An 11275-nucleotide genomic window follows, 5' to 3' on the forward strand; every position below is an offset into this window, starting at 1 on the left:
AGTGAGGTAATGACCTTACTATGTTGCCCTTTTGTAAATGATTTAAGAGGTTCTGCTGTTTGACAAGTCAGAACAGTTTAAGCAATAGCTACCAGGACGCAGACAGGCACCTTTATTGTTTGTGACAGTGCTCGGTATCCTGAGCCAAAATGAGCTCTCAAACTATTACTCATGTGTCTAGCCAGATAATCACAGGGAAGTTTCTGACCCATGGAAGAAACGCCTGTGATTTCTGAAGGAGAGAGTGTTTGGCGCTGCGAGAATGACTGAAATACTTCTGCTCACACCAATTTAAGGCAGCAGTTTGGCACACAACCAAACTCTATACCCTTACAATTCCAAACAGCAACCTATGTAGTCTGCTCTGGTCACATTTTTAGAACCGTAATAATCCACAATTTGCAGGTGATTTCTCCTCTCACTTTAACTTGAGGAATTCTCGAAAATTACATAATCTTAAAGACATTATCTTAATACTGCTGTAGCATTAATGCATTTAAAACCATGGCAGAAGTTCAGTGAAGAGTTGAAGTAGTCACACGCCCGTGTATTTCAAAAGCAAATGGCTTTGTCTCTTTAAATTACATACCAGCCTTATCTGAAAAATGTAAATTCTATTGCTAACAGCACATTCCTCTGAAATCAGATGTGGGCTCGATTACTCAATGCTGGTTGTTTCCACATTCATCTAATGAATTTTCCTGAATAGGAAGGATGAAAGGAAGCCAAAAAAGTAAGAGCAACAGACTTCTGCAGTGAATATTCATCCCCTCCAAAATTACCCTGTCATTTAAAAACAAACAGCCAAATTTACTGCTGGCCGTCTGAAGTGAGAACTCCTTTCTAATACTATCACTTTCTTATGAAGCTTAATTGCCCTGCAAGTTGCAGGCGCCAGTCCAGCACAAATCGAGACTCACCTACAGTTTTAATCTATTACATCTGCCCTTAAGCAAATGTACATTGGGGGCCATGTCTGCTCTTCCAGACAATCTGATCTTGGGATAGCTTATCACTGTGTGCAAACCATGTGTACAGATTTCACAGATTCTTTTAACCTCAGAATACCAAAGAAGCCAGCCCTTTGCAACAGACCCTACACGTTTGCAGAGCTGATTACAGGGTTAGAGTAGCCAGGAAGCCAGTTGGAACAGCTTCTTAGGAAGCTTTACCATTTAGCATAGCACATGGAGCATTAAAACTCCCAGAAAATGTTAAAATTAATGTAAAGATGGCTTTGTAAGTAAGGCAGAGTTGTAGTTATATATACATATATATAATTAATATATATATATATTGATTAAGATAGTTATTTCCTTAGGTCATGCAGTGTTGTCTATAGTTAAATTTACAAGATTCAAATAAACCAACAAATACAATGGATAGAAAATAGACACATGAGGAGCTGTTTTCTTAGAAAGTGTGTGTACTATATGAAAAAGAATATGAACCTGAAACTACTGTGGTGATGTATTCTCTACAGGCAGATGTCAAGAAAACAGGAGTAAATTCTTTCAGAATGGCTCAAAGACACAAAGCTGCACATTAGACAAGAAAACATACCTCTTGGTAGGAATCCCTTTGGCAGGTACACCTATGAATCCACCCACTTCATACTTCTCACCAGCAGTCAGCTGAATGACAGAGTGGGGAAGTTAGTTCCCCTTGCCCTCAGAACAATCTAATTCCTTAAACAAAATTAATGGTTTTAGTTAGACAGCAAGGCAAATAAAATGCATTCTTTCCAGTTACGCAAATCTATGCATCTGCAACAAATGACTTTGACATTAGAAATCCATGACAAGTAAGTGCATACCCAGATTTTAAAGTCTTTTGGAAGACAACACGAAAAATCCCTCAAGCTGTGAGCGGCAGAGCTAATGAAACACGGGATGTTCAACAACTTGTGTCCTGGGTAGTCGGCATCTCCTTCCAAACTGCACTTACCTCTGTCCTCTGAAAGCACTGGTATTCTTCACCACAACACTCACACCTCCCAACATCCCATTTAGTCCAAAAGGCAGTATCTGAGTTCTCCCCTAAGCCTCTTCCCCCATGCAATATACCCCGTTCTTATCCACGCTAACAGACGTGCTGGTCTCTCGCCTCCTTCCCACACCACCTACATTTATTTTGTCTGGCAGACAAAACTAGGGAAGATGCGGCAGGCATGGAGGCTGCTGTAGAGCTTTTGCTTTTTGTCTGCTGGTGACCATAAAGGAAGGAAAAGTTGAGTTTTACCTGTGAGTCTGGCAGCTGAAGCACCAGCAAGCCTCTCTCCTCTACCAGCTGCTAATTTTTACAGTTTCTAGAAAGAGAGCAACTTTGCAAATTTTATCCAAATTTTATCCAGGAAGTAGACTAAATGCACAGCAAAGCCTTTGGTTAGTAAATAGACACTGAGTGGATTAATCGTTAACTTTTTATAGAGATTCTGGGAGTTTTGCCATTCTCTTTGTTGCATTTAAAATTTTGCAAGCCTAATTCTTTACAATGAAATATAATCAATTTTAAAAAATCAACTTATTTTAGAAGGCTTTCCAAAATAATTTGGTTAACTATAGTTAGGAACTGAACTAATATTTGCAAATATAATAATAATTTTGAATACTCGTTCTCCCCATCTTTTGATTTCACAACTACACTAAATTTTAGATTACTTTTGTATTAAGGACTCACCTTTAGAAAGCATCTGAAAGATGAGCCCAAGCTATCTGTAAACAGAGGGTGCAGCTTTGTTCCACCTTTATTGGAAAACTTCAGTGAAGCAACAATTTTTTCTTTTTTACAAGTTAATCAAATGATCACCTATGGCAAGTTTTGATGCATTACAAAGTAATACCTTTGAAAATACTTGTGCTGTTTATTTGAATACCACTTGTACGTTAGCATAGGTTGCTGGAGATACCATGCAGATCTTTCAGTCATGGAGATAAATGATGCTGAGCTGCAGTTCTGATTTCAGGAACAGATCGTCGCTTCCAATTCCATCCCATCAAAATCAACAGGACCGATGGTGAATTCACCAGGACTTGAAGCTGGACCTAAATGCTCATCCCTTAATGCGGTCAGAGCATCAGCCATCTATTTTTGTATGATACTTGTGTTGCTGAGCAGAGCACATCTTCTGAAAAGATTTTTCTCTATTTGCAGACTCAGAACATTTCAAAACAACTAGACTGTGATTTAATTACAACTGGTATGACTCTGTAGTTGTCATAGCAATAGAATGAATGTATGTTGTTAAAAAGCCTTCAAACAGCTAGCACAGACCTAGTAATTCCCTATTCCTAATCACTCTACCCCATTTATAGCCATGCTGGAAAAAGACTAGTGAAGAATTAGCGATGGTACTAAGTTTTCCATCTCTGAGCAGCCGGAAATTGTCCCTATTTTCTCAAAAGCCTGTCTTTTCCATCTCTTAATGCCATGTTGGCTAAGCTGGCTGTGCTGTGTGGGACTGCCCGTTACAGGGTATTCACTCGGTACAAAGCAATGTGTCTGAACAGTCTGAAACAGAAGAACCTTCACTGCATTAGCTACTTCTGTGTTCAGAAGCATCTCTGAAGCCTTCCTTTGTGTGAGGTCACCCCGCAGACCCAGCTTCCTTCCCCTCACTGGGATTCTTGCATGCAGCACAGCTTGGTCTGGTGGGAGAGCATGCTCGTACCATGTCACGGGCATGGTGAGACACACACACAGCTGTGCTGAAGGAAGGAGATGGAAGAAGCGAGAGGCATGTTGTACACTGCAGCCTCAATGGTTTTGGAGTTGACTAAACATTAACACTCATTCACTTTACTGGAAGGGAGATACCACTGTGAGTCAGTCCTGGACTCCTTCAGTAAGTACTCCGCAACACGTAATTCATTTTCCTTGTTTAAACAGAAGCTGTCCCCATTTTACTACTGCAGTACTATACTAGCTATGGACTCAGCCCTTTTCTAGAATGAACCAACTGCTAAGAAGGCCGTAGAGTCTTTACAGAAAACAAATTAAATCAACTGTGTTGGTTCCAGCTGCATTCATACTTCCTGATACAGAAAGAAAGAAAACTGTCTGATAGAAGTCTAAAGGTATTAGAGTCCAGCAATACAGACAAAAAGTTTCAAGAGTTTCTTGTGTTATATCCTTAAAAGGTTATATGTAATTTAAAGTGGGATTACAGAGGGAAAATGGGAAGTGTTGTTACCAGTACATGTTTGGGACTGAGAGCAGCAAGCTTTTGTAGTAACACAGCTTATTCTATCATGCACATAACTAAACTCTGATTCGGAGCTGCATGTAACCAATACTCAGTATTTAAGCTGTATTTTCCCACCAAGCATCTCTCTCTCAAATCAATTTCTCTACCTCACGTTGTTATAATGCGGTGAAGTGATACAGCTCAGCAGCCAAAACACCAGGCAGAGAAATATGCCTCTGCAACAATTGTTTACTGATGGAAATTTATTGTTTTTAAAGCTTTTCACTAGCTAGCCAGCCTTCACTGTATTTGAATTTGGATAAGGAACATAGACCATAACTTCTCTCCCATGCAAGGTAGTCTTAAAACAAAGAAGGTGCTGAAAACTTAGCAAGTCATAACGATCCACCCTTTTTTCCAGTACAAATAATGTTGTAGAATAAAGCTTTGAGACTTTTATGCTTCTTTTCATACAGCAAATACCAGCCAAACATTCCACATTCCCTAACTCACAAGCATGCTGCATTAGAAGCAAAAATCATTTACCTCGATAATTTTAACTTTCATTTATACATGAAAAAAATATTGTGAATTTTTCTCAAGTCCATGCTCACCAGTGGGATTGCCCATGAATTGCACTGCTTATGGATTTGTAAAACATTTTTAATTCTTGCAGAGACAAATTTTCTATGCTTAATTCAAAATAAAATACAATTGAAGCAGAAGCAGGAAATTCCCACTCCAAATATAGACAGACAGAACCTTTTCCATTCTAATTTAAAAATGGCTTGCTTCACTGCAGAGGTCATGACAACAGGTTGTTGTTTTGGTTTTTGTTTTTTTTTCAGGAGGGCACATACGACACCAGTTCAGATTTAAATAATAAATTAAAAATGCACACACTAAAATGTTATGCTAAGCATCATGCTTTTATTTTTTTGGGAAAGAGCAAGAAAATAGCAGTATTTCAACAGACTAGAAAAAGCCTCATATAAATACCAAAAGCACAGCAAATTATATTCAAAACGGATACATTCCTAGGTCAAAGCATGAAGTTGTATGCTTGTGTGTATGTGTACGCACACACATTTTAAATATGGATGTAGCCATTTGGATTATTTGTGTTTGCCTTTTCATTTTAGTTTTGTGAGTGAAGTAATTAGACCAGAATTAACAACAACAACAAAATCCAACCATTTTCACAGACTAGTTTAAGAGCTTAAGCACATACACAATTACAACACAGTCTTTACTCTTGTGGCCATTAAATTCTACTAAAAGAAGCCAGTTTTAGAGAGAATGCACAAAAACTCCACCCTGGAAGTCTCTTTGCTTTTATCACTGCAACATCCTAGCATTTGCTAAAAACTAAGAGAGGAACTACCCCAGAATTTGTCTCCAATTCTTTCTGTAAACTGTATGCATGCCAGACATAAACCATGCAAAAACCCTTTGAGATTTAAGCCCTTAATTATTAGCTTGTGTCAAGATTCAGGCACTGTGATTTACAGCAATCTTTAAAATGAAAGTTAAGAAACGAAAAAATCGCTTTGGGTGCTGATTTTATTTAAAAACAGAATTGGGGGAAGAGTAAGATAGTGGCAACTCATATATTCCAAGCTAATTAAGCATTACAGGTACACACTACGAAATAAAAAAAAACAAAAACTGAGTGCTTTAGTAAGTTCTGAAAACAAAAATAAGTTATACTTCAAAGAACAAGTTAGTATAAAAAGTTTTAACGTATGCAAAATATGTGCTCAAAATACTTATTTTGCATTTTTAAAAAGAGCTGTAGTCTACCTTACAGAAACAAAGTTCACCCAGTATAAAATATTGCAATTTGTCCCATTTTGTCATATGAGAGGTTTCCTTATTCTTCATATGATCGAGAACACTTGCACAAGAGTTCACGTTATTTCCAAGCCACATAGTGGCAGACAAACTATGTTTGAATCGGTGCTTTTACTATCCAGTATAGCAAAAGCTAAGCAAACCATTTGAGAACAGAGTTTAGCAGGTCAAAGAACTACGTTTATGCGAGAAATCCAGACAATAGTATAAAAGTTAATGCCAAGTGGCAGTACCAAGAAAGTGAATTAGATCAACAGGAAAAAAAACTGCTGATAGCATTCACTGTCACATGTACAGCTTGTAAGCTCGGTATAAGGAAAAGTCAAAATTAGCTTAAGAAAAAAAAATTATACTGTGTAAACAATCCACCCAGTACAAAACTGGATGCAGCTGATAAGAGCAGAACTAGCTTAATAGAGCTGAGGATGTGCGTGCATCCAGATACCTGTTCAAAATGCATTTATCAATACTGTTGACAAAAAAAATAAATCACAGCTATTTACACCACAGCGGAGGTTTCCCTCCCCCCCTTATGAAGTTATTACAACTCAGGAAGTCACTGCTGTCTTCTATGGTCAAAATTCCAGTTATAAGCTACCGATATTTGTAAGTTGAAAACACCCACCTTGCACATTAAACCGAAAACTCTTGTCAAACATGTTTGAGAACTCTTCAAAAGTTATAGTACAGCACTTTGCTCAAGTGGTATTTGCATGAGTAACTTGTACTGACAGCCTGTTAAAATAAGTGAATTTAACACCAGTTGGGGTAGCTGGGTGTTCCTCCTCAGGAAGAGAGATCCGTAGAGATTCCAGTCATTCTTAGTGATGTGTAGTACAGGGAGAGAAGGACAAAGGAACCTAGGCCAGCCTGGAGATTAATCTTCTTCTTTCTAGAAGTATTCCTCCTCTTCATCAAAAAAACCATTTTCCATGGCATACGTGCAGTCTGCGTTAGAGTCAGCTTGGCAGGCACCTTTATATTCTTGAATTGACTCATACAGGGAGTAGAGCTGACACAGTAACGACATATCTAGCTGCCGAAGGCCGACCTGATGGGAGAGGAGCGGGAGAGAAAGAAAAAAAACAACCAAGCAAAAAAGAAAACGTTATTACAAGTTCGATTTCATTGGCAGCATAATGCTTTTACTGCACCAATGCAAAAGACACTTCTCCAATATCACCGCGCATCTCTCCTACATCTATCTGCTTTTGTTTAAAACTGCCTGGATAAAATTTTGCGAATGCAGCTCTGACCGGTGTCCCACTTCATGGTGAGGTCTCTCTCTAGTCGCTTTTCTTTTCTATATGACATACGTAGGCAGCTGACGTGTTTGCCTCGACAAGGCTCCCCGTGTCTAACACAATACAGCACGCCACTTGAAGGCAGCAAAACCAAAGCTGAATCAGATAAAAACACTCGGAAGGTTTGCAAGCTGTGACACATGTCTTTGTGTGCTCCTCGAGCCTTTTGGGTACTCCCAGATTTTGACGTGCACAGGCTTGATGTGTATTGAAGACCCTAATATTTTGTGTCCCCCAAACTTCTAAAATATTAGCTCCAGGTCTAATTAAAGACTTGGAGCAACATTAAAGAAAGTTACCTTGTGGCCTGCATCTGTATTTCAGGCACAAGTGCGTACATTACACTGAAAAGTAAAATAAAGCTAGTCATTTAACTTGAAGTGGTTTCCCTCTGTGGCAACAGATCAGAAAATTCCTTTGACATTTTCACCTACACAGGCGAGATCAAATTAAGTGTAGGTTCCCTCTTGCAGTAAATTCACGCCACTACCCAAAATAACATTTTTCAAGGAGCAGCTGTTACGCCTAAATTTTAGAATAGTAAGTGTTAAGCCGACAGGCTATATACCAAGTGAGTCTCATTTTCATAAAGTATTTTTTTTTTTGCTATAATTTGTATTTGAACATGAGGAAAAAAAGCAGCATTTATTGCCGCCTCACAGCCAGGTTATGTGTTATACAGAATGAGAATTCTTCTCAAAAACCCTTCCTTACGTGTTTAAATTCTAAGAAACACATTCAGCACATAAGAAACCCACACGGGGTTAATACGAAGATCTTTCTCTGGCATTCCCCAGGTCCCTACCAGCCTGAATTATCCTATGAGCTCCTTTCTCTGAAGGTGGTAGTAGGAAAAACAAGCATCACACACCGTGCCACTCCAACTTAGATAGGATACACTGTCTTTCAAATTCAATGTGTATTACCTGGTCAGGCCAAGAAGCCCAGACATCATGTCTCCTATAGACCAGAACATTAATGCTTTCATGCCTTTTAGGCCAAGACTTGGAACAAGCTCTGGAATGTTATGCTAGTGGCCAGCAGGCTACAGATGTGCCTTTCAATACCCTCAGATCAACGCTGCTCTTCTTCCCCATCTCATTTTTCATTTTTTTTATTTATAGAACACTACTGCTTTCTCTCTCCTTGTTTAAGCAAACACTCTGCAGTAAGCAAAGAAACAAAATTCACTTAGTAATGTCTTCTAAGTCTTCCTGCATTCTCTAAAAGGAGAACAGCACCTGGGCAAATCCCCTTAGGCAGAAATTTGTAAAAACCAAAACAAGAAAGACTACACAAGGGAAAATGAAAAGGAGGTATCTGTATCATATCCGGGCCCCTCTATCTACTCAAGTCCTACTGAGGTAATTTCTTCAGAGGTGTTAAGCTAACGAATGTTTACCTGCCCAAGAATAAAGTCTGAACATCAGCCTTTACGGCTGGCAGAGTTTGGCTTGCCCCATCTAAACAAACTGCTCACCTCAGGTAAGAAAGAATTCTGTGAAGCTGGACTTAGAACTATTACATGTAAACATCCGAAAGATTAAGCAAACTTGCATCAGCGCTGAGGGCCAAGGCTGTGGTGTGGAATTTTTCAAAGAGTGATTAGGAGTAAAGGGAATGAATTGAGCATGGAAATTCAACCTGGAGATGGAAGAGAGATTCCAGATGCAAGATCTTTGTCTCCGAAGAAATGCATGAGAATTTCCTTCTTGGTGAAGCACTTCACTTCAACAATTAATTCTACACTTAACTCTAATCTCAAAGCTAGACATTGCTCAGCAGAATTAATTCAGCGGGCCTTAACAGCCATAGCTGTCACCAGCGTCAAACACTCAAACAAGAACAGTAGATCTGCTGAAAAAGAAACACAGCATCTTTCTCTTCACAACTTTCAAGTACGATCCTGAAGGTAGTAAAAGCTTGAACAACCATCTGGGCTTACTAGCACAAGCATGAAGTTTTTAATCCCAGTCAATCTGAGTCTGACTCAAGTTTCCTCACAGCACCTACCAGGCAACCCACTGCACATTCCCCTGCTGTCGGCTCTTTTCCTCATGATCATGGTTCTGAGGTAACTTTTCTGTCCCCCCGCAAAACATCTAAATCTAACACTTTCTCATCTTTAAAAACCCACACAGAGTATCTTGCAGGGGAAGATGCTGCTATGCATAGCTTCCCCATTCAGTGCTGAATTTTTAAAGTAAGCTCATTACCCAATTGTAATGCTATCTTTGACTGGTGCAAGGAAGAACGTTCAATATAAATAATAATGTGCTATTATCCGCTTGATGAAAGACGGGCTATTAGGATGTGAGTCTCTCTCTAATTTGTATGGGCCACAAAAAAGCACACCTGGAACTGAGGAGCCTGTTGCTTGAAAGCCTTTGATGTGTTTGGAGGCAAAGTGTTTTTTTCTTCAGAAGTGTTTTATCAAATTATCATCAAGGGTAACTGAGTATCAAAGGGGGATGTGAGTGTCAAATGACTTTAAGAAGCATCTTGTTTGATTTTCCATTAGGAAAAATAAATTAGGCTTTTATAAGAGCTACCTTTGCTTTTCTGGAAAGGATTAGGATGACCAGGATCATATCCTTGCGTTCCTTTTCAAGGCTATAGGGGAAAAAAAGCCCCTGGGGTGAACAGCCACTTGTGCTGCCTGTACTTCAGCACAGCTTCAAAACAGGCAATTTTAGGGCCGTCTCAAACTTTATCTGAATTACTTGCTGAAGCATTCATGGCAGACTGAGGCAGCACGCTGCATATTCCTTCTGAAGCTACAGAAAGGTCTTTCAGCAGTATCTCACGTTCAAACCATGTTTTTAGCATGGTAAAAAAAAAAAAAGAAATAAGCCTTGAAACGTGCAGATTTTAGCCATCTCGTGCCCTGTTTCAGAATGCTAGGCGCGTAACGCTTGTTACTTGTTAGTCATTACAACCGCATCTGGCATCAGCAGCGCACCACCACCCAAATTAGTGTTTAATCAAGAGGCGTGCCAACCGCCCGGAGGAGCTCTGCCACTGACACCGCGTTACAGAACCAAAACAAAGCCTGCAAGAAAAGCCCTGCCGGGGCTTGCTCCACCTGGACGGGGCGAAATCGGCGCTAACCCTTCCCTAAGCGCCAACAGCGCCTTGGGGGGGGGCGCCCCGCTCCGATGGCCGCCGCTGCCCACCCCACAGCCGGGCGCCTTCGGGGGGGGGGGGGAACCCCTCTCCTCGGTCCCCTCGAGGGGGACAAAGCCCCGGAGGCCGGGCCCCGGCCCGGGCAGGCCTCGGCCGCCCGGAGGCCGTCATGCGGCGCCCCCCGCCCGCCCCCGTTGCCCTCACCATCTCCTTGCGGAGCAGGGCCAGCGCCGCGTCCAGGTTGGGAGGCTTGGGGGGCCGCGGCGAGCCCCGGCCGCCGCCGCTCAGCTCGTCCTGGATGCGGGACTTCTGCACGTACAGCCGCTCCAGGTCCCGCCAGCGCCCGCCCTGGCCGCCGCCGCCGGAGGAGGAGGAGTTGAGCAGCCCGCTCAAGCTCTTGGGCAGCGGCGGCAGCCCCGAGCCGCCGCCGGGACCCGGCAGCCCCGGACCGCTCATGCTGCGGCGGCGGCGGCGAGCGACGACGGGAAGGGCCGCCCCGGCACCGCGCCGGGAGGCGCCGCCCGCTGCCCGCCCCGCCTACGGGCCGCGGGGAGGGAGCGGGGCCGAGGGCCGGGCCGCGTTGGGCCGGGCCGTGCTGGGCCGGGCCGTGCTGGGCCGGGCCGTGCTGGGCCGGGCCGGGCCGTGCCCGCCTGCCGCCGACCCGGCCGTGCCGGCGGCGCCGCCTGCAGCGCGCAGCAGGTGCCGCCCGTAGCGCTGCCCGCGGCAATTAACGCCGCCGCCTCGTTAGCGCAGGCCCCGGGCGCTAGCGCAGCGCTGGGGTCGGGCAGCTCTTGGGCAGACCTTT

General features: G+C 42.5%; 1 protein-coding gene across 1 annotated transcript; it reads right to left on the reverse strand.

Moving 5' to 3' along the window:
• Positions 1-5096: 5096 nt before the first annotated feature.
• On the reverse strand, positions 5097-10997 carry FAM89A (family with sequence similarity 89 member A). The gene is made up of 2 exons (XM_048045944.2): positions 10675-10997; positions 5097-7091 (listed from the first exon to the last, which is right to left on the reverse strand). Exons 1-2 carry the CDS (start codon positions 10924-10926, stop codon positions 6933-6935), a joined length of 411 nt encoding a protein of 136 aa, XP_047901901.1. The 5' UTR covers positions 10927-10997; the 3' UTR covers positions 5097-6932.
• Positions 10998-11275: the final 278 nt, after the last annotated feature.

The sequence above is a fragment of the Anser cygnoides genome, chromosome 3 (assembly GCF_040182565.1).
Source record: "Anser cygnoides isolate HZ-2024a breed goose chromosome 3, Taihu_goose_T2T_genome, whole genome shotgun sequence".
Classification (NCBI taxonomy): domain Eukaryota; kingdom Metazoa; phylum Chordata; class Aves; order Anseriformes; family Anatidae; genus Anser; species Anser cygnoides.